Below are 25989 nucleotides of genomic sequence, written 5' to 3'. Positions count from 1 at the left end.
CCCGCCCCGGCGCCCCCCGCCCCGCGCCCCCGGGCCGCGCCCCCGCCCCCCATGCACCATCTCCTGGAGCAGTCCGCGGACATGGCGACGGCGTTGCTGGCCGGAGAGAAGCTGCGCGAGCTGATCCTGCCCGGCGCGCAGGACGACAAGGCGGGCGCGCTAGCGGCGCTGCTCCTGCAGCTTAAGCTCGAGCTGCCCTTCGACCGCGTGGTCACCATCGGCACCGTGCTCGTCCCCATCCTGCTGGTCACCCTGGTCTTCACCAAGAACTTCGCAGGTGAGGCCGGGGGCGCGTCCGCAGGTGTCGGCGCCGGGCGCTCCCCGCGTCCCCCCGCCGGCATCCCGCCGCGGGCCACCCACTGGGGCCTGGCGGTATTGGCGGCGCCCGGGGGTCTCCCAGCAGGTCCCCAGCCACCACCCCCTCCCCCCGCATCGCTGCCTGTGTCGCCAGTCGCCTGGGGCTGCCTCCGAGACCCCCCTCCTCCGATGTATTGTTTTTACTTTCCATGCGCTCACCGTGAGCCCGGGTGGACGCGTCCTGGACCTGGTGGGTCTCAGGCGTAAATGAGACCTGGGGTCTGGCAGGAGAGACCAGGAGGGGGAGTGGGCCGGCTCTGAGGGGGGAGGAGTGGCCAGGTGGGGCCCGGAGAAGGGTGTCACAGGTGATGGGAACGGCCACTGAAGCCAAAGGCTGTCAGAGCACCTGGCGCAGCGCTGCGGCCGGACTGGCAGTGAGGGTCCCTGAGACCCAGCCGGTTCTGGTCGGCTACAGGGGGAGGCCTTGCTCTGGGCACTGGGAGCCCAGAAGGTTTGCGGGCAGGACGGGTGAGGCCAGGCTGAGCATCCACAGCGGTGCTGGGCAGTGGACCCACCTGGCCAAGCAGGAGGCCCATGCAGGTGGAATAGGGCAGTGACAGGAACCAGCGCTGTGACATGCTGAGGCCTTAAGTCGACAGACATGGGGGCACCAGGAGGACCTCCTAACAAGTGACCCTGGGTGAGCCAGCCTGGGAGGCACTGGGGGCAAGCGGACGGAAGAGTGGCCTCCAGTACCACCCTTCCTGAGGAGCGGGGACAGGGTCGGGCAGGGAGAGGTGGGCGGCTGGAGGCAGAGAATGGCACCCCCCACCCAGATCTGGTTGGCAAGGGGTCCAGGGAGGCCCCTCCGCAGTCCATTGGCCAGACTTGAGGGCCAGAGGTGCCTGTCCATGGCAGAGGGGGTGGGTGTTCCTGTGCACCCCTCGAGGAGGGACAGGTGACTCTGTCCCCTGAGTGACATTGGCAGACATTCTTGCACTGTGCATTGGTTTTTTCACAAAGGGCTCGATTTTTAGGGGTCCCCATGACCTGGGAACCCACCAGACCTGAGTGTGGACATGTCCAGGCCCACGTGATCCTGCTCTGAGACTGGGGACCTCTGCGGTTTCTCTCTTCGGACACCGGTGCCCAGATGCTCTCCCAGGGGCGGGGGTAGCGCACGTGCAGACGCAGGTGTGACCCATCAGTGTCGCTCAGGGCATCTAGGTGTATTGGGTTTCTAAGATGACTGTAACAAGCACAAGCTTGGTGACTCAACTGTCATAGTCTGGAGACCAAAAGTCCAAAATCAGGGTGTGGGCAGGGCCTCTCGCCCAGAGGCTCCAGGGAGGGTCCCTTCTGCCTCTCCAGCTTCCCGGGCCTCCTCACCCCGTCCCCGCATGCCTCTCCCTGGGCGTCTGCTCCAAATCCCCTCTTCTTACAAGGACGCCAGTCATTGGGTTGGGGCCACCCTACTCCAGTGTGACCTTATCTGTTTTGGTTTTTTTAAGATTTGTTTATTTGAGAGAGAGAAAGTGAGTGCGCGTGCAGCGAGGGGGGGTGGGGGAGGGAGAGCATCCCAAGCAGCCCCCCCGCTGAGTGCAGAGCCCAGACACTTCACCAACTGAGCCACCTGGGTGCCCCCAGTGCGACCTTCTCAGGACCACAGCCCAAACAAGGTCATATTCACAGGTACCAGGGGTTGGGACTTGAACATCTTTGGGGGGGACACAATTCTGCCCACTATGGACGTGCACAGTGGGGCAGGCTGAGGACTGCTATCCTCAGGTGACCCCCGCACCCCCCCGGGGACAGGGCCTCCATTCCTATGCTGTCCGGTGAGTCCAGCTCACCCCAAGTGGAGCCTCAACACCGCTCCACGCCCAGCCAGGCTGGGGTCTCCCAAGTTCGTTCTTTGTCCCCGTCCTGGTGGTGCCCTGGGACTTCCTGTGCAGGCCGGCCGTGCCCCCCCCCCCCGCGCTGACCTGCATTTGCACGTGGACATGCCTGTGCCCACTTGGGCCCCTGAGCATGGACAAGGCAGGCCTTCTGAGCGGTGGCAGACAGGCGCTGGACCCTGCTGCCCTGCATCCCAGGCCGTGCAACGCGTCGTGTGGAACATGCCTGTGGAACGTGCTCACCTTCGGCACCTGGGTGTGCCCGAGGAAATCTTGTCCCAGGTCCCCGAACGCAGGGGCCTGGCCCCGTTGCTGAGAGGGGCTGCACCTGCCCTGGTCCCCTCACGGCCTGGGGGGGCTTCAGCAGCCGCTCTCGCTCACCTGAATTGGGGGTCAAGGCAGGACAGTGTCTGTGTCGGCCTGTGAAGTGGGATGTCTCCTGGTGCTTCACACAGAACGTGGACGAGCCCCGGGCCCCTCCCCAGACCCGAGGACAGTAGGGGTGCAGGGGGAACCACGTGTCCACAGGCTGAACTGCCAGGAGAGGCCCTGCTGACACGTGGGGACGGCTCAGGTGGGGCAGGGGTGCAAGAAGGAAGTGAGGTCACAAGCTCTGACCCTCAGAGGGCACTGGAGGCCCCTCCACCCAGATCCCACCCCCCCCCCCCCCCCCCGTCCCCAGTGCCGTGTCTGCATCCATCCGTAGGCCCCAGCCCTGGGGCACAGGGCCCGCCTGTGTGCCAGAAGGATCCACGCCCCATCCGCAAGGAGCTGGCCTGGAGCCGGGGGCTCGACACTCACCGCCCCCCGACCCTGCCTGGGTCCTCGCTGCTTGGGGATCCCCTGGAGCAGGGGGACACCCGACTCTCTACGCCCTGGTTTGCTTGTCAAGGACACGATGCTGGCCACACGTGCTGGCCACGTCCAGGGTTGGGGTGAGGAGCTGACGAGGCCGCACTGGCTTCCTAGCCTAGAATCCCCCCAGTCTGGAGGGCCGCAGACAGCAGGAAGACCCCCGTGGCTCCTGGCCAGGCTTGCTGTGAGCAGACCCCCCACTGCGCCCTGGACAGAGGGGGCCGGCCTTGCGGGGTCGCCGGGTTCCGCAGATGTCCTTGGGCCACCGCACAGGGGAACTTCCAGCTGCATTTTCTTAAATAGCTGGGCCCCACATCACCTGGGGGCCTCTCTAGCCTGGAGGGGTGCAGGTAACCCCCGAGTGCATGCCCTTTTCGCAAAGGAGAGAGGGCAAGTGCTTGGCCCCAGGAGGACTGCTGAGCGTGGGCTTCAGGGCCTGTGCTGAGTCCGAGGAGGGCCAGGGGAGCTGGCGAGGCTGACTGCTCTCTGGGGAGGGGAGGCTGCACGTCTCAGCGGCCAAGTCTCCCTGACCCTCGTCTGTGGCCTCTGAGGGCCTCGCCCTCCCTCGTGTATGGGGTCCCACCCCCTCGGCCCCCAGCACCTCGGGAGAACGTGTGTTCACACCACTGGGGGAGGCACAGGGGGGCAGGAAAGGGTCTCAGCAGAGGAGGCAGCCAGCCGGCAAGTGGCCAGCCACCACCTGCGTTAGCTTCCGGCTGAGGCTCTAACGAGTGACCACAAACTTAGTGGCTTAAATAACACAAGTTTATGATCTTAGAGCCCTGCAGCTCAGAAATCTGAAATGAGTTTTATGGGGCTAACGTCTAGGGGTCAGCAGGGCCTCACTCCTTCCGGAGGCTCTGGGAGACTGTTGTTTGCCTTTTCCAGTTTCTAAAGACCCCACACTCCTTGGCTTGTGGTCTGTCCTCCACCTTCAAGCCTGGCACAGTGGCATCTTCTCTGCTTTCATCCTCACATCCTTGACTCCGACCCTCCCACCTCCCTCTTATAAGGACCCCTACCCGATAATCCAGGGTCATCCTTCCCACCCCCACCCCCACCCCGAGCCCTAACCTAATCCCCCTTGCAGAGTCTGTGTAAAGTTCTGGGTATTAGTACGTGACACCTTTGGGAAGGGTCTGCACCTCCCCGGGGAGGAGGTGGGGGCCATGAGCCAGGTCTGGGGGTAGGATCCCACCAGCCAGAGGAGCAATCTGGGCAGCGCTGTAGGGGGGCCGCTAACCCCCGTCCTGTGTGGTGAGAGGTCTCAAGCTGGCCTGGCAGCAGGGTGGCCAGTCCCTCGGGGCCGTGAACATGGGGGCCTGGTGCCGCACAAGGACAGCCCCATGCCTGCCAGGTGTTGCCCTTTGGAGAAGTGTTCAAATGTAACACCCCAGCAGGTGGACCCCAGCGTGGCTCCAGACGCGTCCCTTTGCTGTTGGTTTGTGCCCGTCGTCATCTGGGAGGGAAAATAAAGTTCAGTGACAGCCTTTTTTCTGCAATTCAGGAGGTCTCCACCGTTCCTAGCGGCAGACACTGCCGTCCTGGTGAGTGCTCCTGCCAGAGTCCAGGTCACTGCCCGTGCCCACCCAGCGTCCAGGACTCCCAGCCTGCCCTGCTCCAGGACAGTGGGTCTGGGAGAGACACCCCATACCCCTCAAGGGCAGGCAGGGCCCACTTTTGTGCCACCAGAACTGCCTCTGGCCAGGTAGGACGGTCGGGCCGTCCACCCTCCTAGAGATGGAGCTCCTGGCAGTGCAGCCGGGGGCTGCTGTGCTGACTGGCCTGTCCTGCTTCCCTGTGGGATTGGGTTTCCCCCACGTGCACACAGACCCTGCGCATACAGAGAGGACCCCCGGTTTGAAGTGCAGGGCAGTCCCTGGGGGGCTGTACCCCCACCCTGTGCCACAGGCAGCAGCTGTATGTGGGGGTCTCCAGGGTGAGCCCCCCCCAGCCACCACGGCGGGTCGCGGGTGACCGGGGCGTTTCTGCTGGGGAACAGCAGTCCCTGGCGTGCCTGGCGCGCCCCCCACCCCGCGCCCCAGCCCGAGTCTCCTCTCTGCCCCCAGAGGAGCCCATTTACTGCTACACGCCGCACAACTTCACTCGCGACCAGGCGCTGTACGCTCGCGGCTACTGCTGGACGGAGCTGCGGGACGCGCTGCCCGGCGTGGACGCCAGCCTGTGGCCGTCGCTGTTTGAGCACAAGCTGCTGCCCTACTCGCTGCTGGCCTTTGCCGCCATCATGTACGTGCCCGCGCTGGGCTGGGAGTTCCTGGCCTCCACCCGCCTCACCTCCGAGCTCAACTTCCTGCTGCAGGAGATCGACAACTGCTACCACCGTGCGGCCGAGGGCCGCGCCCCCAAGATCGAAAAGCAGATCCAGTCCAAGGGGCCCGGCATCACGGAGCGCGAGCGGCGCGAGATCATCGAGAACGCCGAGAAGGAGAAGAGCCCCGAGCAGAACCTGTTCGAGAAGTACCTGGAGCGCCGCGGCCGCAGCAACTTCCTGGCCAAGCTGTACCTGGCGCGGCACCTGCTCATCCTGCTGCTCAGCGTGGCGCCCATCTCCTACCTGTGCACCTACTGCGCCACCCAGAAGCAGAACGAGTTCACGTGCGCGCTGGGCGCGTCCCCGGACGGGCCGGCTGGCGGGGGCCCGGCCGTGCGCGTCAGCTGCAAGCTCCCGGCCGTGCAGCTGCAGCGCATCGTGGCGGGCGTGGACATCGTGCTGCTGTGCGCCATGAACCTCATCATCCTCGTCAACCTCATCCACCTGTTCATCTTCCGCAAGAGCAACTTCATCTTCGACAAGCTGCACAAGGTGGGCATCAAGACGCGCCGGCAGTGGCGCCGCTCGCAGTTCTGCGACATCAACATCCTGGCCATGTTCTGCAACGAGAACCGCGACCACATCAAGTCGCTCAACCGGCTGGACTTCATCACCAACGAGAGCGACCTCATGTACGACAACGTGGTGCGGCAGCTGCTGGCCGCGCTGGCGCAGTCCAACCACGACGCCACGCCCACGGTGCGCGACGCGGGCGTGCAGACCGTGGACCCCAGCGCCAACCCGGCCGAGCCCGACGGCGCCGCCGAGCCGCCCGTCGTCAAGCGGCCGCGCAAGAAGATGAAGTGGATCCCCACCAGCAACCCGCTGCCGCAGCCCTTCAGGGAGCCGCTGGCCATCATGCGCGTGGAGAACAGCAAGGCCGAGAAGCCCAAGCCCGTGCGCCGCAAGACGGCCACCGACACGCTGATCGCGCCGCTGCTGGACGCGGGCGCGCGCGCCGCGCACCACTACAAGGGCGGCGGCGGCGACGCGGGGCCCGCTCCCGACAAGAAGCATGCGCGCCACTTCTCCCTGGACGTGCACCCCTACATCCTGGGCACCAAGAAGGCCAAGCCCGAGGCCGTGCCCGCCGCCGCCCTGCCCGCCTCCCGGAGCCAGGAAGGGGGGTTCCTGTCCCAGGCGGAGGAGTGTGCGCTGGGCTTGGCCTCGGCCGCCACCAAAGGTAGGCGGCTGGGGACCCCCGGCCCCAGGGAAGGACGCGCCCCGCGCCACGGACGGTCCTCTGCAGACCAGGCATCTGGGAACCGTGTGCGGGGGCGAAGCAGCTAGGTGGAAGAAGGGGGTGGGCAGCCGGGGGCCGGCCTTAGGGCAGAACGCAGGCAGGCCGTGGGGGCCCTCCCCGGCACGCAGGAGGAGTGCTAGCAGGAGAGCCCAGGGGGATATTGACGGTAGGTTGTTCAGGCTCTAGAGAAGGTTCTGGAAATGGGCCCTGCTGCTCCTGAGGCAGCGCGAGATTCCGCCCCAGCGCGCCGGAGTGTGCAGGGAGGGTCTCGGGCGGCCCCACGTGGCCAAGGAGGCAGGAGGAGGGAGAATCAAGCCCTGTTGGGGGCCTCGGGGGCCTCCGCCGGAGCAGGGCCCTCGGTGACCAGTCTCTGCCCGGCGGGGTCTGAGGGGGCAGCAGCGGTGGAGGGGCGGGCGGTCCGCAGGCTGTGACCTGCCCGTGCTCTCGGCCGTTTGCAGATGCTCCGCTCCCTGACAAGGAGATCCTGTACCCAGCAGAGCCAGCCCGGACCACGCTTCCTTCCGGGGGTCCGTTTCACGTCTGCTCGCCCCCAGCAGCCCCCGCCACAGCCCCTCTGTCGCCAGCCACTCTGGGCAAAGCCGACCCGCTCGCCATCCTGAGCCGCAATGCCACGCACCCACTGCTGCACATCAGCACGCTGTATGAAGCCCGGGAAGAGGAGGACGGGGGCCCCCGGGCCCCCCCAGATGTGGGCAGCCTCATCGCCATCCCACCCCCCCAGCAGATCCTCATCGCCACCTTCGACGAGCCGAGGACAGTAGTGAGTACTGTGGAGTTCTGAGGAACAGGGCTGCCCGGGCCATTACACAGCCCTCCGCATGACCAAGGAGTGCCGCGGACTCCAGCCCCACGGGGATGTGGTCTCTGCTTCACCCAGCACTGCCCGCCCCTCCTGGCCTCCTGTCCGCATGCCACGGGGCTGAGCACCTGGCCCGCCCGCCCCCCAAGACAGCATCGTTGGGGTGCTGGCTGGGCCAGGGGCTGGCCTTGACCCCAGCGGAGCCCCCAGCCAGGAAGGCCTGCAGCCGCCCCCACCCCCACCCCCCATCCCTGCATCAGGCACTCGGCCGGGAGGTGAAGAGTCTATTTTTTTAGTCGATTTTGCCTTGGGTCCAGGCTGAGGCAGGACAACTTTGGTCCTGAGCCTGGAAGGAAGCCGGGGGTGATCATACCGCCAGGCCCGGCTATGCCCAAGGAGCCGTGCTCAGGGCTCCCTCCTGCAGTGGGAGGTGCCGGGGTCCACCCTCCATCAGATCAACATGCACTTTCTCCTTGTATCCCGACATACCTGTACTTTATTTTACTAGGATTACTGTAACTACTGAGTGTGCGTTATCAGGAGACAGGACGGCGTGTGCGTGGGCGCGTGAGGGAGAGGACGAGGGCACGGCGTGCAAGTGGATGTGTGCGTGAGCGGGCGCGAGCGGGCGAGCAGTGAGCAGAGCGGTGTGGGCACCGGCGTGGACGCACGGGCTGTGAGTGGGCACGGAGCTGAGTTGGTGTGGACGCCGGCATGCAAGGGAAGGAGTCCGACGCAATAACCACGTCCCCCCACCCGAGGACCCACGCTGCTTCCCGTGGGCACCCAGGGCCGGCGCTCGGAGGCTCTGTCCCTATTACCTCAGCCACGGCGACACGTGACAGCATTAAGGTAGCACCGAGCAGATCAATAAATATTATTCTGATACCGCCTGAGTCCCGTGTGGTCCGCCCTGCAGGAGGCCTGTGCTCTGACTGGGCTTGCCGCCCTCCACCCACCGTCAGCATGCGGGGACGCTGCCCTCCAGGCCACCCTGGGGGCCCGGCTGCACCCACCGTGAGGCAGGAGCACGCGGTGGTCCCTTGACGTTGACCTTCCGTGACCTCTGACCGACAGGCATGCTCTCCAGGCCTGGGGGCCAGTTCAGGTGAGCCCTGCCCTCCCTGGGCTCACAGGCTCAGCAGAGGCAAAGGCAGGAGCCCCCAGGAGGCTGTCCCCTCCATCAGATGCTTGGGGACAGGGGCCTGTTGGGTACACTTAGGGGAACAGGGAGAGCCACGAAATCTTCCCGGAAGAGGTCCCCTTGATACGGCCTGGGGGTGCCCCTCATGTTCCAGGGACCCAGGGCAGGGGGCCTTCCTCACTGGGCCCACGACTCAGGTGGGATGAGTCTAGTCTTACGGGTACACCATGGAGCCACATGCCCTTCGGTCCATGGTTGGGGACCCCGAGAATCTGAACAGAGGCTCCTCGGAGCCAGGTAGCTGAGGCAGCCAGGCCAGAAACCTGTGGGCCCTAGGGTGGCGGGGGGGGGGCCGTGGCTGAGACCGGCGTGAGCCCACTTGCTGTGCTGCCCAGAGACCTGCCCCGCCCGGCACCTGGAATCCCCGGGGCAGCTTTGAGCTGGGCAGGCTGACCTTCCCTGGAGCTGGTGCATCATACAGGGACACAGACAAGGGACCACATCCCTCCATGGCTTTTTTTTTTTTATAGATTTTATTTATTTGACAGAGAGAGAGAGAGCGAGAGCAGGAACACAAGCAGGGGGAGTGGGAGAGGGAGAAGCAGGCTTCCCGCCGAGCAGGGAGCCCGACGCAGGGCTCGATCCCAGGACCCCGGGATCATGACCTGAGCCGAAGGCAGACGCTTAACGACTGAGCCACCCAGGCGCCCCTTCCACGGATTTTAAAATGTGGTTTTATTATCACTCAGGTGTGCTGAGGCCTGCGACCAGGAGACAGCCGCCATCGGGAAGATAGCTTATCACTCACAGCCCCCAGGAGGAGGGGGCACGCTGTGCCCAGGCTGGGGGCCGCTGGGGGAAGCACCAGCAGGCAGAGCGGGAGGGGGACGAGGGCAGGAGCCATTCCTGTGGTTTCCGCAGGAAGGAACGGACAAGGCAGGTGAACAGGCTTAGGACTGGCCTGCGTGAATACCGACCACGGGTTCCCGGGCTCCCCTGGTTGTCGGGCACCTGCCCTGGGTGGTGGGAGCAGGTGAGGGAGGCGCCGAGGGTGGGAGCCCCACAGAGGGGGTGGGGGGCCGGGGCTCTGGGTCGGCTGGTTTGTACATGGGAGTTTGTTGTTTCTAGGAATTAGTCCTGGGAGGGGCCGACCTTCCAGGGTCAACTTGGCCCAATGTCAAAATAGCAGAAAATAAAAAGGCATCATTAATACACCCTGTCCCCAGAGAGCACTTGGCCTCACCTGAGCCAGGACACTTCCCGCCCAGCATCCCAGGCTGTGAAGCCCACTGCCCCTTGGGTTGGCACTCACCATTTCCACGTGTCCAGGGAAGGGACCCCACATGCCCACAGGACCAGTTCTGCAGGGTGGGGACAAGCCCCTGGTCCCTCAGCAGCTCCCCCCTACCTTGGTCCCACACCATCAACTGGCTCCATGACCCTGTGAGCAGGGTAGCTGTGCCCACCTGGGCGACTCAAGTCAGCAGCTCTTGCCGTGCCTCCCCAGCCATCCAAGGCCACACTCCCCTGCCCACCCTGCCCATCCACGTGCACAGCTCAGCTGGGCCCTGCCCGGGTCATCCCTGCCCCTGCCCCGGGGACTCTCTCAAAGTGGAGATGGCCCCAGAGCCCTGCAGAGGCGTGCGCTACCCGGGCTGTGCAGCAGGCCGGTCTCGGGCACCCTCCCTCTGCCAGTGAACACCAGTACTGCTGGCTGAGCGATGTTCACACACACACACGTCTACGTACGGCTGGCGCACACCCGCCGAGGAGGCGCCCAGCGCAGCCACCTCTGTGTCTTTGGGGAGACTGCTCTGCCAGGCTATCAGCCACCTGTCCCCGGGGCCAACGCCCGGCAGGACTGCAGAGCAAGTCGCATCCCGCAGAGGCCCGTCCTTCGGAGCACACGCAGTGCCCTCAGCGTGAGCTGAACCCCTGCCCTGGTTTGCTGGGGAAGAGAAGGGCCCAAGTCATCGTCCCATAGAAGCCAAGCTCTCCCTGCAGGTGCCGAGGGCCGCCACCTTACCCCACTAGTGCAGGAGCGCGCCCCATCAGCTCCAGTGTTGGTCTGAAGCCCCCCACCCACCTCTCGTCTCCTCACCCCTTCCTTGTAGCCTGGGCATTGCAGCGGCCGGGGGCAACTGTCCCCGCCTCAGAAAAGAAGAGGCTCCCACACAGGCAAGACCGGAACCCAGGTCTCTTCCTGCCACGCCGGCACAGCATGGGCCTGGCAGCCAGGCTCGCTCCAGGCCCCACCGCACACTGCCCGGCACTGTGTGCTCCTGAGAAGGTAGCCAAGGTGGTTGGGACGCAGAAACGACCTGAGCCGGCACAGAGGGACAGAACAGTAACTGGACAGGAGGAGCACGTACCAAGGAGGACAGAGGCCTCCCTGAGGCCAGCCGGGCCCTTCAGGGACCAAGAAGCCGTAGGAGGCAGGTGGCCGGCAAGCCTGGCCCAGAAGCGTCAGCCTGGAGTCTCCTGTATACAGAGCTCAGCGGGCAAACAGCCCAGCCTGGTACCAAGAGTGGCCGGGGGATTATCTCCCACATCAGCTGGACCCCAAGACCACCCCTCCAAAGACACGGGAACCTGTGACCCCTACAAGTCACCAATGCCAGGGCCTTTCTTCCTGGAACCTGAGGGGCGGCCCAGTGCCCAGCTCCGAGTGCTGGTGTGTTGGCCCAGCAGGTCCAGGCCCAGTGGGGGCTGGACTGGACTGTGTCTTCACTCCCAAGTAGCTCCAGACTGAGGGCCAGGCAGCCTGCTCCGGCTACTGAGGCCCCCAGCCAGCCAGTCCTCCCACGGCCCTGGGCTGGACACAAGCTTCCGTGGGGCTGACTGGGGGTCCGCGTGTGGTCAGCAGGCAAGCCGTCCCCACATCCACCAGCTGCAGGGTGCCCAGCCCCAGAACCACCCTGCGAGGAGGGAGGAGGGCCCAGGCTAGGGCAGCAGCCCCCAGGCCCCCTCCCGGGCCCAGGCAGTGGGGGTGGGCGGCCGGGGGCGCTCCACGTGGGGAGAAGGGGGGTGGCCTCGGGACACCCTACTGGGAGTCCGCCTCCCACGCCCCACCGCCCACTCGACCAAATAGGGACGACGAGGGGCCAGAGACATGGCGGTTGGGGCCCCTCCGCGGCAGTGGGTCGGTGGCTCCAGGCTCACCGGGGTCCGCCCGTCCTGAGACCGCCCATCAGGCACCGCTCCGGGGCTTGGGGTCCAGGTCTCAGCCTGGTAGGCAGCAGGACCCCTGGGGCCTGCCCTCCCAGGGGACTCCACCCACCAAGTCGAGGGATGGCCCGGTCGTCGGCGCGCGGGAGTCTAGGCAGCCCCAACCCAGGTCGAGCCACGTGGGCTTGCTCCACAACCGAGTTTTTTGCTCCTCCCATCCCACCGTGGGCTGCCCCTTGGGCGACTGACACAAAGTCTCTCCGTGGACATCGTGGGAACATCATCCCTTTTACAGACCGGGAGCTGCGGTCAGAGAATTTAAGAGCGCTCTGCAAGGCCGCCGGGCTCCCCCACAGGCCCGGGGACTCGAACTCACGCGTCCAGAACCTCCTCCTTCCTCCTAGAACCAGAGGCGCCCGTGTCGGAGCGGGGCGGGGCGGGGCGGGGCTTTTTCTGCGCGGCCCCCTGGGAAGTGTAGTCCTCGGGCGCTCGCGCACGGCCCCTGGGAAGTGTAGTCCGCGGGCGCTCGCGCGCGGCTCCCTGGGAAGTGTAGTCCGGCGGCGCGGACGGAGCGCGCCGACGGAGCGGACGGGCGGCGCGTGGAACTGCGCTTCCCGGCATGCCGCGCGCCGCCCGCCCCCGGCCCCGGCCCGTCCGGCCGCTCCGCCCCCGGTCCCGGCCCCGGTCCGCCCCGTCCGGTGGGGCGACCAGCCGCATGGAGGCCGGTTGAGGAGCGCCGCCCCGCCTCGGTACGCTGCGCGGCGCGGGCCCCGGCTGACAGGCAGGGGTCGGGGTCGGGTCGGGGTCGGGGGCCACCTCGCTCTGGACCGGGCCCAGGCAGCCCCTAGCGCGGGGTCTGAGGCTGGAAGGGTCAGCCCGGGCCTGTAAGGAGGGCGCGCGGGGCCGGGTCGGCGGCCAGGGCTCGAGGGGAAGGGGGCGGGGGAGAGGGCTTGAGGGCTCGGGTGGGGCGGGCCGGGGCCGCGGGCCTCTCGCGGCGGAGACCCGGGCCCTTCCCGAGTGCCGGTGGCCTCTGCCCTTCAAGCCGAGCGAGTAGGGCTGCCATATGGCAGAGTGGAGCGGAGGTCTCCCCCGGTGTGCGCGCAGCCGAACTTCAGAGGCCTGCAACAGTCTCCACTTTGTTTCCACGAAGCAGCCGCATGGAGGTGTAACTTCTGTGCCACAAAGTACCGCGTATGAGAGTCTGTAACAACCCTCCCCGGAGAGGCGAGGCCGCCTTGGCATCGGCCTCAAAAACAACTGGGAACTCCGCTCACAAGTCCTTGCCACCTTTGGGGATCAGGACAGCTTCGTTAGGAGAATGGGTGGTTTCCAGGTGGAATCCCACTGGCTTTTGGGGTGCCCTGGAGAGGGAGATGTGCGGCCACCAGGCTCACTGCACTCCTGGGCAGGCTCAGCTCTCTCTGGGTCTCTTGCCGCCCCTTTGGCTCCTGCTCACCCCCTTGCAGCATGACTGGAAGGGACCCTTGACCCTGGGACCACTGGTCAGTCTTGCAGAATGGCCATGATGCTATGGTGTCTGAGCCTGCCAGGAGAGAGCCTGGTAGGGTGAGGAGCCAGACCCCTACACAGCGCCCTGCAGTGCTGGTCAGTGTGGGGGCCCGGCAATGGGCCCCGTGTCCGGGCTCCAGGAGGGTCAGTCAGGTGAGCTGGAAAAGGAGCCATTCAGGCCTCCAGCCCAGATACAAGTGGGCGTATGTCCTCTATCCCAATCCCAAACCCAAACTTTGCCACGCCTCCATAAAGCAGGTGCTGCCAGACTCAGGGGGGTCTCAAGTGGCCAAGGGTGCCCAGGCTTAAGAAGTGGGGGCATTGAGGAGGTCAGGGCTTTGGCAACATCCTGCCATCTCCCGGCTGGACAGTTATTTCTACAGCCCACCGGTCTGTCCAGATTGGGACCTCTGACTTTCTGAGCAAGCCTGGTGGGTTGGTTGGGAGATGCAGGCTTTTCTGGGAACTCCATTTGGTGCTGGTCGGGTCTTGGCCGCACTGAGAAGCCAGTCTGGGATCTGGGAGGCAGTTTGTGGCTTTCCAGTTTTTAGAGGGGCGAGGGGGGCAGAGGTGGGTGTCTCAGCCTGCTCTGCAGCCATAACGAACAGCAGAGATGGGGCTTAAATAGCAGACTGTTTTTTCACAACTCTGGAGACTGGAAGTCCGAGATCAAGGGTGGTTGCTGATGAGGGCTTTTTCTTCCTGGCTTGCCGATGGCTGTCTTCCCACTGTGTTCTCACACAGCCAGAGCTCTGGTGTCTCTTCTCATAAGGGCCCTAATACCATCATGGGGCCCCACCCTCATGACTTCACGTAACCTTAGTCCCGAAGGCCCCACCTCCAAACACCATCATCCTGGGGATTAGGGCTTCAGTATATGAATTTTGGGGGACGCAGTTCAGTGCATAGCAATGGGACCCTCCCCTGCCTGGGCTGGGCAAGCAGGAACCTGGGTCTGCCACTCCCACTGAACTGTCTGATGTCCTCTGCTTCTGTCCTGAAACGGACACCCAGCAAAACATTTTCAGATGCTAATAACGTCATCCAATGCAGAACAGTTTAACGTGTTACTCTGATTTGTATCTCAGGGCTGTACACCCCAGGTGGGTCCCTAGTGTAAGTGGGGCTTTTCCTGTCCTTTGAGCAGGCGCTTTTCCTGGAGTACTGGGCAGGGTGGGTCCTCCTGGGGCTGTTGGGAATTCCCACCGGTTTGGAGTTTGTTTTCCTGAAAGCTTGCGGTGATTCTCCTGCTGTCCTCTATGTGCAGCATTATGATTCCCAGAGCCAGATCATGGTGTGTCCCTCTACAGATAAGGAGATGGCCAAGGAAGACTCGTGTTCCATTGTCCCCTGAAACCAGACTGCTGGTTCTTTTGTGCCCCATGGGGTTTGCTCCTGCCCACACAGGAGGAAGCCCACAGAGGTCTATAGGTTATAAGCTGAAGTGAAATCTCCGTGTGGCACACGTCTTTAGCTGGGAGAGGGCCTACTGTGTGCAGACGGATGGGACGTCTGGGTGACGGCTCTAACCACCCCGATCCTAGAGGAGGAGCTAAGAGTCCCAGCAGGTTGGAGGGTCCTGCCCGGGGCCATGCAGCACCAGGTGGCTGGTCTGAGATCTGGCCAAACCCAGGCCATCCCCTGCAGCACAGTTGAGCCATCTGCCCACGGGTCATCCCGGTGGACAGCCCTGCTTGGCAGTGACAGCTGGTCGGAGGGAGTGGGTAGCCTCTGCATCTGGCAGAAGGCTCTTCCCGCTTTGTGCCAGGTTCCAGAGACCCCCAGCACTGGTGGCTGGACCGTGGCCCAGTAGCAGGGCTACACACTGGGGTATGGATTTAGGAAGGGGCACATTTGTCTCCCCTCGAGGGTGTCAGCCAGGGCTCTGCTTGTCACTGCAGCATGCAGTGGTGTGAGGAACTGCTGGGACCTGTAGATCCAGAGAGTGTGTGGCAGGAAACCAGGAGGGATGTGGACGCTCCCTGGCAGCCACTAGTGGGTGCAGAGAGGTGGGGCCTGGGCTCGGAGGTCTGTGGGGCCTTTGCTTCCCACCTGGCAGCTGGGAAAGGCTCAGGCCCCAGCCATAAATATTTGAAATTTACAACCCACTGAAGTGACATTCTACAAGGGTATTGCCAGGGGACCCCAGCTCTGAGTTTGAGAGAAACCAGGGTATTGGAAAGTGTGGAGGCGGCAGCATCAGAGAAAGAGGCTTCTCAGAATCACGGACTCGGGCTGAAGGGGTGGCCCTCAGTGGCCCTCCTGCTTGACTAGACCAGGCACGCATCCCTGGGGAGCAGCTGCAGGGAGTGGGACAGAGAGCTCCAGGGGACCCGGGTCCTGGCACTTAACAGGCTCAAGGCTGGGCTTTAGGCCTGACAGGCTCGTCTGCCACCCACATACCCCCAGCCCACAGGAGGCAGGACCCAGAAGGGCACACCCAGAAAGGTGCCCCCCTCCTCCACCCCCCCCCCCGCCTGTGCACGGTGGGGCCGGTCTGGCCACACTGCCCCAGGGTGGGTGAGGGCCACCACGCCCCAGACCTGCCACCACCACACCCGTGGGAGGGAAGGCTGTGGCGACAACGTGGTGACCTCCCATTTGCTGTTGTTAGTAGGAGCTTCCCTGCCAGAGCACAGGATGTTTTCTTAAGAAGTTTTTCTGGTACTTTGGCAGCCTTGTGCTGCTTGGAAGTAAGAACTGTTTGCTTTTTTGTGTAAAGCTGGGCTAAGGACCGGCATCTCCAGCTGCCCCCCTGGGCCAGCTCAGGAGCCTGAGGAGGGGCAGGCCCAGCTCCCCTGACCGTTCAGCCCCGCCCTCTGGCTTCAGGCACCGCTTCCTGTTTGTACTTAGTTGGCATCTTGCATTGGTGGAGTGCTTTAATCTGTAAAGCGGGAAGATGGGGCTTTGGGGATCCTGGACAGGAGGTATTCTGGGAGGAGCGCTTAGAAGTCCGGGCCCTCTTTCCCCTCCCCAGCCACCCTTCTCTGCTGGCCAGCCTCCCACCAGGACCTAGCTGCTTCCTTTGGCCCTAAGCCAGTTCCTCTTTCTGACCCTTACTGTGACTGTATTTCTTTCAGAAACCTGGCCATCCTCAGGATGGGCTGCCCATCCCACCCTGGTCAGCTCCAAGGCCTGTCCGAGTGTCCCTGGACACCAGATGAGGCATTTGGTTAAACTGGAAGGGAGCCCCACCCCATCTCTGAGCTGCCTGCGCAGGGGATGGGTCCCTCCTGCTGCTGAGGAGGAAACGGGCTTGGGGGGGGAGCTGGGATCGCGGCGCTCAGAGGGGAAAGGAACCTGACGCAGTGTCTTACTTCACCGCGTGCCCTTCCTTCCTTACTGTGGAACGTTGAGAAGGGCGGTGCGAGGGTGACACTGAAGTGAGGCCTGCGAGCATTGCTCCCCACCGCGCCACTCCCCGTCATTCCATCCCCTGGTGCCCATGGACAGAGGTAGACTCCAGAACCAAACACGATACCACACCACAGCTTCAGACCAGTTGGAGTAACAGCCTGCAGTCACGCGTCAGACTTCTCCAGGGGCTCCTCATTTCAAGCTGCTCTCCCACGCTGTGCCGGCCACCCTGCTCTCAGACTCGGGGCTGAGTTTCCCCGTGGCGTCTTGGGGAAGCATGGGTGAAGTCTGCATTGTCAGTGCTGCCGGCCCTTCCGGTGTCCAGAATCCCACGGCCTGACAGAGGTCTCGGGCCCCTGATTCCCCTTGGCCCTGGAGGTCTGAATGGTCCGTTGTCTTTGGCAGTTGTCTGTCCCTGGTGACACAGAGGACCCCCAGTTCACCAGCTGGGGCAAAGCCAGGTGTCCCCAGCCCTGTTCTTAGCCCCGTGGTGCAGGGTTTACAGGTCCCACACCTACTGTGCCCGGTCACAGGGACCCTGGACCTCCATAGCTGGTGATGGACAGGTGACGATCTGTCTGGGAGTGCAGAGCCTGTGATCCCGCCCACGGATCTTTCAAAACAGACTGAGCCCTGGGCACGGCCCTGGGGTTCCAGGTGCGAACATGGTTCCTCTGTCTCCTCAGGCTTCACTCATCGGTGCCAGGAGCCGCTACCCAGCCATGGAGGGGGAGGAGGAGCAGGGCCAGCCACCTCAGGAGGTCAGAGGCCTGGGCCAGATGCTGGGGTGTGGGGGGCCTGCTTCCTGTACGACCTCGGGCTCAGGGTCCAGCTAGCTGGTCAGCAGAGTGTGGGTCCCCCCTCCGTGTGGCCACCTGGGATCACTCTGGCTGCTTCTATAGGAGAGCTTTGTGTGGTTTTCCTGCCCAGAGGGTCAGCCAGGGGGGACCTTGGGGCAGGGAGCCCTGGGGGTGGGCTGCACACAAGGCGATGATCACAGACAGGCTTTGATTGCTGGGGAGCATGCGGAGTTGGTGGAGCAGTGGCCCGAGTCCTCAGTGGGCCCCACCGGGGGCAAGTGGGTGCCCTGAGCCCAGGCGGGCCCCAGGGAGGGTGGGCATCCCCACTCAAACGTTCCCTTCCCTCTGCAGGCCGGCATCGAACCTGTTGTGGCAGTGGGGGCCTCAGAGGTGGTGCCCAGGGTGCTTTCTGGAGAATCCCAGAACCTGTGTGCGTGCTGAGATCGTTCAGGGCTGGGGGGGCAGGGGCAGCTCCCTGGCCGAAGGGGCTCGGACTGGGTGGTCTGAGTCTGACGACCAGTGGCCCGGGCCAGCCCCAGTTGTTGGGGAGGAGGCCCTGGAGCACAAGAGGGTTGGGGGAGCTCCATCAGGAGCCCCTTCCCTGGGGTGGGGGTCTGAGTGCTTCAGGGATGCCATGGGGGCCGTGGCGGCTGGGGGCTCCCCCTCGTGGAGGATGCAGAGCTTCCCGAGGCCCAGGACCCCTTCCATAGGGAGGGTCTCGTCAGACGGTGCCGTGCCCAGCTGCACACCGTAGTGAGCAGGGACGGGCACGTCGCAGCTGGGAGGGACCCCCGTGGGCGGTGCTGCTCGGGGGCGCATGCCCCTGTGCGCATCTGGGCCCCGGGTGTGGCTCAGCCCTGAGGACCGGGAGCCCAGGCCACCGGTGTGCATGGCACCCCAGCTGAGCCGCTGTCCTTGCAGCCGACGCGGACGCGCTGACCCTGCTCCTGGAGATGAAGCTGAGGAGGAGGCGAGAGCGGCCCAGCCTGCCGCGCACGGTGACCGAGCTGGTGGCTGAGGACGGGAGCCGGGTGTACGTGGTGGGCACCGCTCACTTCAGTGACGACAGCAAGAAGGACGTGGTGAAGGTGAGGCCCATCACGCGGGGCTGGCCTCAGGCCGAGCGGCCCCGTCGCCTGAGCTGCCGCCTCCTGCGTGACTCCAGTGCCCTCAGCAAAGGGGTTTCTGAGGCCACGGAGCCCTCGTGGCCTCGTGCGCTTTTCTGTTGTGTCGCTGTCGCCACGGCAGCTGAGGCGGGCCCTGGGGACGCCACTCGTCGGGGTCAGCGCGGGGGCGGGGCGCCGGGGACGCCGCTCGTCGGGGTCGGCGCTGGGGGCGGGGCGCCGGGCTGAGCCGGCTGGTCCGTTGCAGACCATCCGGGAGGTGCAGCCCGACGTGGTGGTGGTGGAGCTGTGCCAGTACCGTGTGTCCATGCTGAAGATGGACGAGAGCACGCTGCTGCAGGAGGCCAAGGAGCTGAGCCTGGAGAAGCTGCAGCAAGCCGTGAGGCAGGTGCGGTGTCGGGCGGGCGCGGGCTGAGCCCCCTCCCCAGGCGGCCACGCCCCCTGCTCTGCCCACCTGTGAGCACGCGGCCTTCCAGGCGGTGCGGAGGCCCCGGGCGGGAGAGGGGCATGCCTTTATTGGGTTTCAGACAAGGGAGGTAAGGTGGGTGGGCTTCAGCCCCCAGGGAGGACGTGGACAGGGACCCAAGGAGCTCGGCAAAGGGCAGAGGGGTGGTCTCAGAGTCCCCGCCAGCCCAGCACGACATGTGCCCCTCAGGGGGACGTGGGCAGAGGAGTGGGGTCTGGGCTGGAGGGGCAGGAGGGGAGGGGCATCCGCTGGGACGTGGCGGCCCGTCCACGGCCCTTGCTCAGTCCCGGAACGCAGGCGGGGCCTCCCCTCGCGTTTGAGGAAGGCTGTGCTCAGCGTCCACGTGGCCGCTGACCGGCGGCTCCCTCCCCTGCAGAACGGGGTCATGTCCGGACTCATGCAGATGTTGCTGCTGAAGGTGTCGGCCCACATCACCGAGCAGCTGGGCATGGCTCCTGGCGGCGAGTTCAGGGAGGCTTTCAAGGAGGTGGGTCTGGGTTCAGCCGGGAAGGGGGCTCAGCGCCTGGGCAGCTGCCCGGGGCTCGGGCTTCCCCAGCCAACACCCAGCCTCTGCCCCAGGCCAGCAAGGTGCCTTTCTGCAAGTTCCACCTGGGCGACCGGCCCATCCCCGTCACCTTCAAGAGGGCCATCGCGGCGCTGTCCTTCTGGCAGAAGGTGAAGCTGGCCTGGGGCCTGTGCTTCCTGTCAGACCCCATCAGGTAGGGCCCCTCAGCCTCCCGCGGGCAGCCCCACCCAGGAAGAGTGGCCCGGGGCTCACCGTGCAGCACGGCCCCCTTGTTCTTGGGCTAAGCCTCCTCAAACAAGGCCTTCCCGCCCCTTCCTTCCGCCGTGAGCCCAAACACAAAGGGTGCGGAGGTCCCTGCCCTGGGTCAACAGCACCAGCCTCCTGCTGGCCGCCCTGTCCCCACGAGGCTGGCAGCGTGCCCTCTGCCCCCAGCAAGGATGACGTGGAGCGCTGCAAGCAGAAGGACCTGCTGGAGCAGATGATGGCGGAGATGATCGGCGAGTTTCCCGACCTGCACCGCACCATCGTCTCAGAGCGTGACATCTACCTGACCTACATGCTGAGGCAGGCCGCCCGGCGCCTCGAGCTGCCACGCTCCTCCGACGGTGACCGCGACGGCCGGCCCGGGCGGGGGTCCTCCGGGCACCGGCACCACCAGGCCACTGCTGACGCGTCGCTTCCCCCACAGCTGAGCCCAGGAAGTGCGTCCCCTCCGTCGTGGTGGGTGTCGTGGGCATGGGCCACGTCCCGGGCATCGAGAAGAACTGGACCACGGACCTCAACATCCAGGAGATCATGACGTGAGTACCGCCCGCCCGCCCATGCCGCGCCGTCCCCCAGCACAGAGCAGGCCCTGGGGAGGGGGCGGCAGCCATGCTGGGGCTGGGGGGCGCATGTGTCCCCCCCCCATCCGAGCCAGGCCCAGCCCGCCCTCCCTTCCCCAGCGTCCCCCCGCCGTCCATCTCCGGCAGAGTGTCCCGGCTGGCCGTGAAGGCCGCCTTCTTGGGCCTGCTGGGCTACGGCCTCTACTGGATGGGACGTCGCGCCACCAGCCTGGTCCTGTCGCTGCCTGTCACTCAGTACTGTCTGCAGAGGGCGTCCACGGCCCGGCCGCACAAATAGGAAGGACGAACTTGGCGGCGGCGGCGGCGGCGGCGGCGGCGGCTGCTGAGTCGCAGCAGCTGAGAGGCACTGGGGCGGGCCCCCCACCCCCACCCCCACCCCCACCCCGAGGAGCTCTGGGCGCCACCCCCCGTGGGGGTCCAGGCCCAGCCACGCCTGCCCTCCCCCAACCCGCCCAAATAAAGAATTATTTAACTGCTCTGAGCTCAGGCTTCCCAGCAGCCCCGCCCCCACCCCCATCCCCAGCCCTGCAGGGACCACTCCTGGGGTTCACGGGGTTCACGGGCATCAGGACGAGCTGGTGGGGGAGGGGCCGAGGTGGGCACGGCCAGCCCTCCCCTACCTCACTGTGCCTTGTCTTGCGCTGGCGGCGGGCCCCGGCCGGGAGCGACTCACGGTGGGTTCTGGGCCGTGGGGTTCCCGCCGGCGCGTTGGGGAGGGGCCAGAGCGGCCCTCGTGCGGCTCCTGGGAGCCCGCCTCCCGACAGGGCAGCTGGGCCGAGCTTGGTAGCCGCTCTGCTTGCAGAAGTGGTGCGGTTTTGGCTTTTAAAAATGTCTGAATTTTTTTTACTCAGGTAACTTTAACTTAAAACAAACTGAAGCCAGTGTCAGGAAATACTAGCCTTAAATCTGATTGGGACAAAGAGGATGTGTTGGTGGTGGGGGGTGGGGGGCACTCAGCCCTGAGCCGGCGAGCCTGGGGCAAGGGTTGGCTTTAGCAGCGGGCCTGGCCGGCCTCTGGACGCTGCCCCCCCCAGCTGCCCCCTCGGGCAGCCCCTGGCTGCGGGGCGTCCGGGGCTGCGGCCCCCCCGGGCCTGAGCCTCCCCCCGGCCAAGGAGGATCGCACCTGCTCCCTGTGCTGCGCCCTCAGCAGACAGAGGGCGCGTGTCCGCCAGGGCCCCCCAGTTGGCACACATGCCGGCGGGTGCCGGCCACCATCCCGTGGCCCCACTCGGGGCGTCCACCCCGGTGTCGCCCATGTGTGTCGTCGCCGCTCCTGGTCATGTGTCTGTGACGCGGAGTCTGTATGCGCCCCCTGGGCCCGGGGTCCTGCCCAATTGTGCTTGTGCTGACTCGGTGTCTGACGAAACCAGGTGAAACCCACGGCCGTGAACTGGACTGGGCCGTGATCTTCCTGTCACAGAGGCGCGTGTACGCATTCCTTAGGAACTGAAATAAAGTCTAATTTTGGAAGCTCCTGTTTTGTGAAATGTGTGGAAGTGGGACTCAAGGGCTCGGGCAGGAGGTGCCCGCCGGGCCCAGCGAGGACACCCGCCAAGGGGAAGTGTGCTCAGAGGAGCGCCCCGGCCCTCACCTCCCTGTCCACACCCTCAGGCTCCCCGCCCGGCCCCTGGGCAGGGAGGAGGCGGGGTGAGCCCAGTGCCCGCACAAAAGGTGCTGGGGACCAGGGGCTCGGCTCTGCCCAGAAAGACAAGAGTGAGCACCCGGGGGGGCGTGAAGGGAGGCTGGCAGGGCCTTGGGCTGGGCTCTCCACCCACCATGTCTGCACCCTCAGGAAGCATGGCTGCCTGCCCTGTGCTGGGTCTTGCCACTCTCCTCTTCCTCTCTGCGCCCCAGGCCAGCTCCATGGTGCAGTATCGACAGCTGGTAAGAGCGGCCGTCAGGCCAACGGGTCTCACTAGCCTGCGATGAGCTGGGGACTCCCAGAGCTACCGAGCCTGACTCTCACCCGGGTCCTCTCTCCACAGGTGCCGGTGGTGCTTCTGGAACCCCAAGGTCTGGCTGGGTGGGGGGGGGAGAGGGAGGGGCCTGCCAGGTGGGCCCAAGCCGGACAGCCTCCCACCTGTCACCCATAGGTCCCCACCCAGCAGGTCTCACCCCCCATGAGGACCTGGCCGGGTCCCTGCCCAGAACAGCCTGGGGGGGAGGGCAGGCAAGGACCAGGCCCCACTGTATTCTCTCCTAACGCCGGCTGCACTTGGGGTAGCCCTCAGACCACTGCCAGGCCAGGAGGAGGAAGGTAGGGAAGCCAAGACTGACCTTCCAAGGGCAGCAGGTGAGGGCGTGAGGTGGTGTCCAGGGGCCTCGGGAAGAATCGAGGGTCTGGCCGAGGGCTGGGGGACCAGCAAATTGGCAGAGCCCAAGGCACAGCCATTTCCGAAGAGGCCAGAGACAGGTATGGCCCAAGGTGAGGGGACTGTGGCCGCCCACCCACCAGGACCAAGGTCGTAAATCGTCCGCCAGATTGTCACAGGGCGTCCGCAGGAGGAGGGTTCTGGTTCCGGTCACCAAGAGGGCATGGCCCCTCTCCAGGCCCTGAGCCTTCCTGGCCGTATCCCCCACAGGGAGGGACTGCTCTCATATCTGGGTGGAGAGCCCCAGGGCCCGCAGTGGTGTGTACACCATCCAGCCAGAGGGAGCCAGCGCCCCCTTCAAGGTGAGCAGCCCGCAGCGAGCGTCCGGGGGTAGTGTGTGTGTCACTTGGACAAAAAACAAGGGATGGCACTGTCCACCCAGCAGGAGAAGGGCCAGCCAGGCCAGGCGCTGCTGGTGGAGTCCGTCCTCAGACACACCCGGGCACAGAGGTGTTCACGGACGTTGTGTTACAGTCAGGAAAGGCTGGGAGAAACCTAGGCTCCCACCTCGAAGGGTATGAACAAAGAAAGAGCCCAGGAGACAACATTAAGTGAAAAAACAAAGCAGGGTGCAGAATGACATCAAACTGAGCAGCCCTCCTGGGGGCCTGTGACCTCACTGCCAAGTTTGACCCCTTTTCTGAGAAAGTGAATTTAATGTGATGCAAGTTTATATGACACTGACAAGTAGAAAAACAAAGTTTCAGTTTTCAAATGCAAAGCGTTCAAGGGAGGATGGGCAGGAGAGGGGCAGGCCTGCTTGCATCCAGCCTGGCCCTCTCGGGCCGCCACGGGCTGGCCCATTCCCCAGGTTCTCTGTGACATGCGCACGGACGGTGGCTGGACGGTGATTCAGAGCCGAGACCGGGGCCGGCGGAGGCCCCTGGACTTTGAGAGGTGCTGGCAGGAGTACAAACGAGGCTTCGGAGACCTGAGAGGTAGGACTGTGCTGCCCGTGGGGCACAGGGGTGTAGCCAGCACCCCAAGGCCCTGACCCCCACCGGGGACTTAGGAGAGAGATGGCGGGAGGAGGCTGGGGGGGCCCGTCACACAGTAGCCTCTGCCCGGGTGCCCCACTCCTGCAGGTGACCACTGGCTGGGGCTGGAGCACATCTCTGGCCTGACCTCCCAGCCGGGCCTGCGCTCAGAGCTGGTGGTGGATCTCCTGGACACGGACAACCACACACTTCAGGCCCACTATGATAACTTCCACGTGGACAAGGAGGACCAGTTTTACCAGCTGACCCTCGGCCTGTACTCGGGGAACGCAGGTGAGTGCTGGGGAGGTAAGGAACCCCTGTGCCTGCCCCCAAGCGTCCTGCTTTGCCCCTGGGCTCTCCAGGCTGCAGGAGGGGGGACTCTTGCAGCAGGCCAGGGTAGGTGGGGGAGGTTGGGTCCCTGGAGCCCCCTACTTTCCGGCCCACATCTGCCAGCCTCTGTGCTCTGGGGAAGACTGTCCCTCCCCATCTGGGGTCCCAGATGGCAAGGCCGCGAGCGGGGGCCTGAGGGGCAGCTAGCCCGCCGCCCACGCCACCACACCGGCGCAGGGGACGCGTTCCGGGGCTTGGGCCAGACGGACAACCAGGAGGGCTGTGGCTTCAGCACGCTGGACCGCGACCATGACCACTGCACGCCTTGTACGGATCGCGCCCAGACCTTCACCAGCTGCAGCCACGATCGCTCGGGAGCCGGATGGTGGTACAGCGCCTGCGGCCACGCGGACCTCAACGGGCCATGGCCGGAGCACGCGGGGGCCGCCTCCGGCATGCGCTGGGCCGCGGGCGACCACCAGCCCGCCCTGCGCGCCAGCGTGCTGCGCGTGCGCACCACTGCTTCCCGCAAGGCCTAGGCCCCCGCCCATCCGTGGCCGAGCCTCATTAAATGTTCAAGCCCGGCTGTCCGCTGTGTCTTCCTTGGGGCCAGGACGGGGGAGGGGTCGAGCTCAGCTCTGACCCAGCCTGGCTGCTCGGACCCGGCGCACCCGGGAGGCCTGTCCATCCAGGAGGCTGTGCAGCCCAACGTTTAGGCCAGAAGCAAGGTCACCAGGTCTGGGAAAGCACTACCCCTTGGTGCTGACCTCCTGGAACCCTTGGCACCCACCAGAGCCCCCACTGGCTGTGACCTCTGTGAGGGCAGCCAGCAGGACACAGGGCCTGGTACTCTTGAGCCTTCAAGAACCCAATCCCACCAGATTCCAAGGTGTGGGTAAGAGAGTGGGGTGAGGGAGCAAGGAGAGGGGTCAGAAGGGCCTGGGACCTGGGGGAGGGGGGAGCGGTGACAGTAGGCTCAGGCCGGGCCCCCTAGGCAGTTAGGAAGGAGGCTGGCAATAGGGGATTCTGATAGCAGGCCAAGTGGACAGGGCCCCAGGTGAGGCTCTGGTGGAAGGGAAAGGCAGGCTGCAGGAGGAGACGCTGGGGCTCCGAGCACCTGCAGGGACCTAACCACATTGTCCCCCACACAGAAGGTAGTGTCCTTGTCCCTCTCAGGGATGACGACCCTGAGCTGGAGAGGTTGAGGGGCTCCCCAGTGTCACAGCTGGCAGGGGCACAGATGGTTCTCATGAAGTCTGGGAAGCCCACATTGTGGCCCCAGGAGAAGGTTCCAGAAGAGGCTGCTGGAACTTAAGTGTAGAATCCATCCAGGAGGGAGCTTGTGTGCTTGTCTGGGGTCTCCCGCACAGCTCCTGGTCTTGGGCTTTAGTATGGGGCCAGGTGGGGGAGGGGGTTAGGAAGCCCTTCCAAGGACCTACTCCATGCAGGCATCACGGGGGTCTTTTCCAGGCTCCTCTGAGCTGAACATCGGAGTTACTTATCTGCAACAGTCACCCCCGACTTCTCTGGGGCAGACGCTTCAAGGCCAGGCTTGGCTCTCCCTAGCCTCCTGGACAATCTATGGGGAGTTTCTCTTGGCCAGGCTCTATTCTGGGAGAACTGGCACACACATCATCAAGACTCCGTGCCCTCCTAGAGCACGGGTGAGGAGAGAGACACGGAAGAAACAGGAAAATGAGGGAATGAGTTCGTTTCGGGGAAGTGCTATGCAAGGAAAACACAGGGTTCCCGGAGGCACTTTAGGAGAGGCCTGGGCAGGGTGGGCACGGGAGCCAGGACACGTGAGGACTCCTGCCCCAAGCAGAGGCAGAGCAGGAGCAAAGGTGCTTCTGCACTGGGGAGGCGCCTGGCCGGGGCGCTGCCCAATCTCAGCCTGGGCTTCGTCCTGGGGCTCTTCCTGGC

At 65.0% G+C, this 25989-nt stretch overlaps 3 protein-coding genes across 7 annotated transcripts; all 3 read left to right on the top strand.

The window, feature by feature from the left end:
• Window positions 1-51: 51 nt before the first annotated feature.
• Window positions 52-8314, top strand: PANX2 (pannexin 2). The gene is made up of 3 exons (XM_034986056.1): window positions 52-277; window positions 5120-6565; window positions 7084-8314. Exons 1-3 carry the CDS (start codon window positions 52-54, stop codon window positions 7425-7427), a joined length of 2016 nt encoding a protein of 671 aa, XP_034841947.1. The 3' UTR covers window positions 7428-8314.
• Window positions 8315-12424: 4110 nt separating this feature from the next.
• TRABD (TraB domain containing) lies at window positions 12425-21854 on the top strand. 2 transcript variants are annotated; one of them, XM_034986051.1, is made up of 10 exons: window positions 12425-12506; window positions 17310-17384; window positions 17775-17853; window positions 18345-18511; window positions 18795-18935; window positions 19390-19500; window positions 19593-19732; window positions 19972-20144; window positions 20228-20339; window positions 20511-21854. In XM_034986051.1, the coding sequence occupies exons 2-10, from the start codon at window positions 17346-17348 to the stop codon at window positions 20659-20661; spliced, it is 1113 nt and encodes a 370-aa protein (XP_034841942.1). In that variant the 5' UTR covers window positions 12425-12506; window positions 17310-17345; the 3' UTR covers window positions 20662-21854. The 2 variants fall into 2 exon arrangements, with proteins under 2 accessions (XP_034841942.1, XP_034841941.1); XM_034986050.1 differs by having other exon boundaries at window positions 20484-21854.
• Window positions 21736-24668, top strand: LOC117997748 (angiopoietin-related protein 5-like). 4 transcript variants are annotated; one of them, XM_034986053.1, is made up of 6 exons: window positions 21736-21812; window positions 22177-22268; window positions 22370-22397; window positions 22967-23058; window positions 23568-23694; window positions 23842-24668. In XM_034986053.1, exons 2-6 carry the CDS (start codon window positions 22182-22184, stop codon window positions 24603-24605), a joined length of 1098 nt encoding a protein of 365 aa, XP_034841944.1. In that variant the 5' UTR covers window positions 21736-21812; window positions 22177-22181; the 3' UTR covers window positions 24606-24668. The 4 variants fall into 4 exon arrangements, with proteins under 4 accessions (XP_034841944.1, XP_034841946.1, XP_034841943.1 ...); XM_034986055.1 differs by lacking the exon at window positions 21736-21812 and having other exon boundaries at window positions 21954-22268; window positions 23842-24027; window positions 24304-24667; XM_034986052.1 differs by lacking the exon at window positions 21736-21812 and having other exon boundaries at window positions 21954-22268.
• The last annotated feature ends 1321 nt before the right edge of the window (window positions 24669-25989 follow it).

The sequence above is a fragment of the Mirounga leonina genome, unplaced genomic scaffold (genome assembly GCF_011800145.1).
Source record: "Mirounga leonina isolate KUSES-001 unplaced genomic scaffold, KU_Mleo_1.0 Mir_375, whole genome shotgun sequence".
Taxonomy (NCBI): Eukaryota; Metazoa; Chordata; class Mammalia; order Carnivora; family Phocidae; genus Mirounga; species Mirounga leonina.
Note: the sequence above shows the minus strand (reverse complement) of the source record. Positions and strands in the feature narration are given on the sequence as shown.

What these genes read in the sequence shown, in the direction of transcription:
- PANX2 (XM_034986056.1), top strand. Translation starts at nt 52, where the DNA reads ATGCACCATCTCCTGGAGCAGTCCGCGGACATGGCGACGGCGTTGCTG. An exon ending in CTTCACCAAGAACTTCGCAG is followed by an intron (nt 278 to 5,119) that starts GTGAGGCCGGGG and finishes CTCTGCCCCCAG; the next exon opens with AGGAGCCCATTTACTGCTAC. An exon ending in GGCCTCGGCCGCCACCAAAG is followed by an intron (nt 6,566 to 7,083) that starts GTAGGCGGCTGG and finishes GGCCGTTTGCAG; the next exon opens with ATGCTCCGCTCCCTGACAAG.
- TRABD (XM_034986050.1), top strand. Translation starts at nt 17,346, where the DNA reads ATGGAGGGGGAGGAGGAGCAGGGCCAGCCACCTCAGGAG. An exon ending in TGGAGAATCCCAGAACCTGT is followed by an intron (nt 17,854 to 18,344) that starts GTGCGTGCTGAG and finishes CTGTCCTTGCAG; the next exon opens with CCGACGCGGACGCGCTGACC. An exon ending in AACATCCAGGAGATCATGAC is followed by an intron (nt 20,340 to 20,483) that starts GTGAGTACCGCC and finishes TCCCTTCCCCAG; the next exon opens with CGTCCCCCCGCCGTCCATCT.
- LOC117997748 (XM_034986052.1), top strand. Translation starts at nt 22,161, where the DNA reads ATGTCTGCACCCTCAGGAAGCATGGCTGCCTGCCCTGTGCTGGGTCTT. An exon ending in TGGTGCAGTATCGACAGCTG is followed by an intron (nt 22,269 to 22,369) that starts GTAAGAGCGGCC and finishes CTCTCTCCACAG; the next exon opens with GTGCCGGTGGTGCTTCTGGA. An exon ending in AGGCTTCGGAGACCTGAGAG is followed by an intron (nt 23,695 to 23,841) that starts GTAGGACTGTGC and finishes CCACTCCTGCAG; the next exon opens with GTGACCACTGGCTGGGGCTG.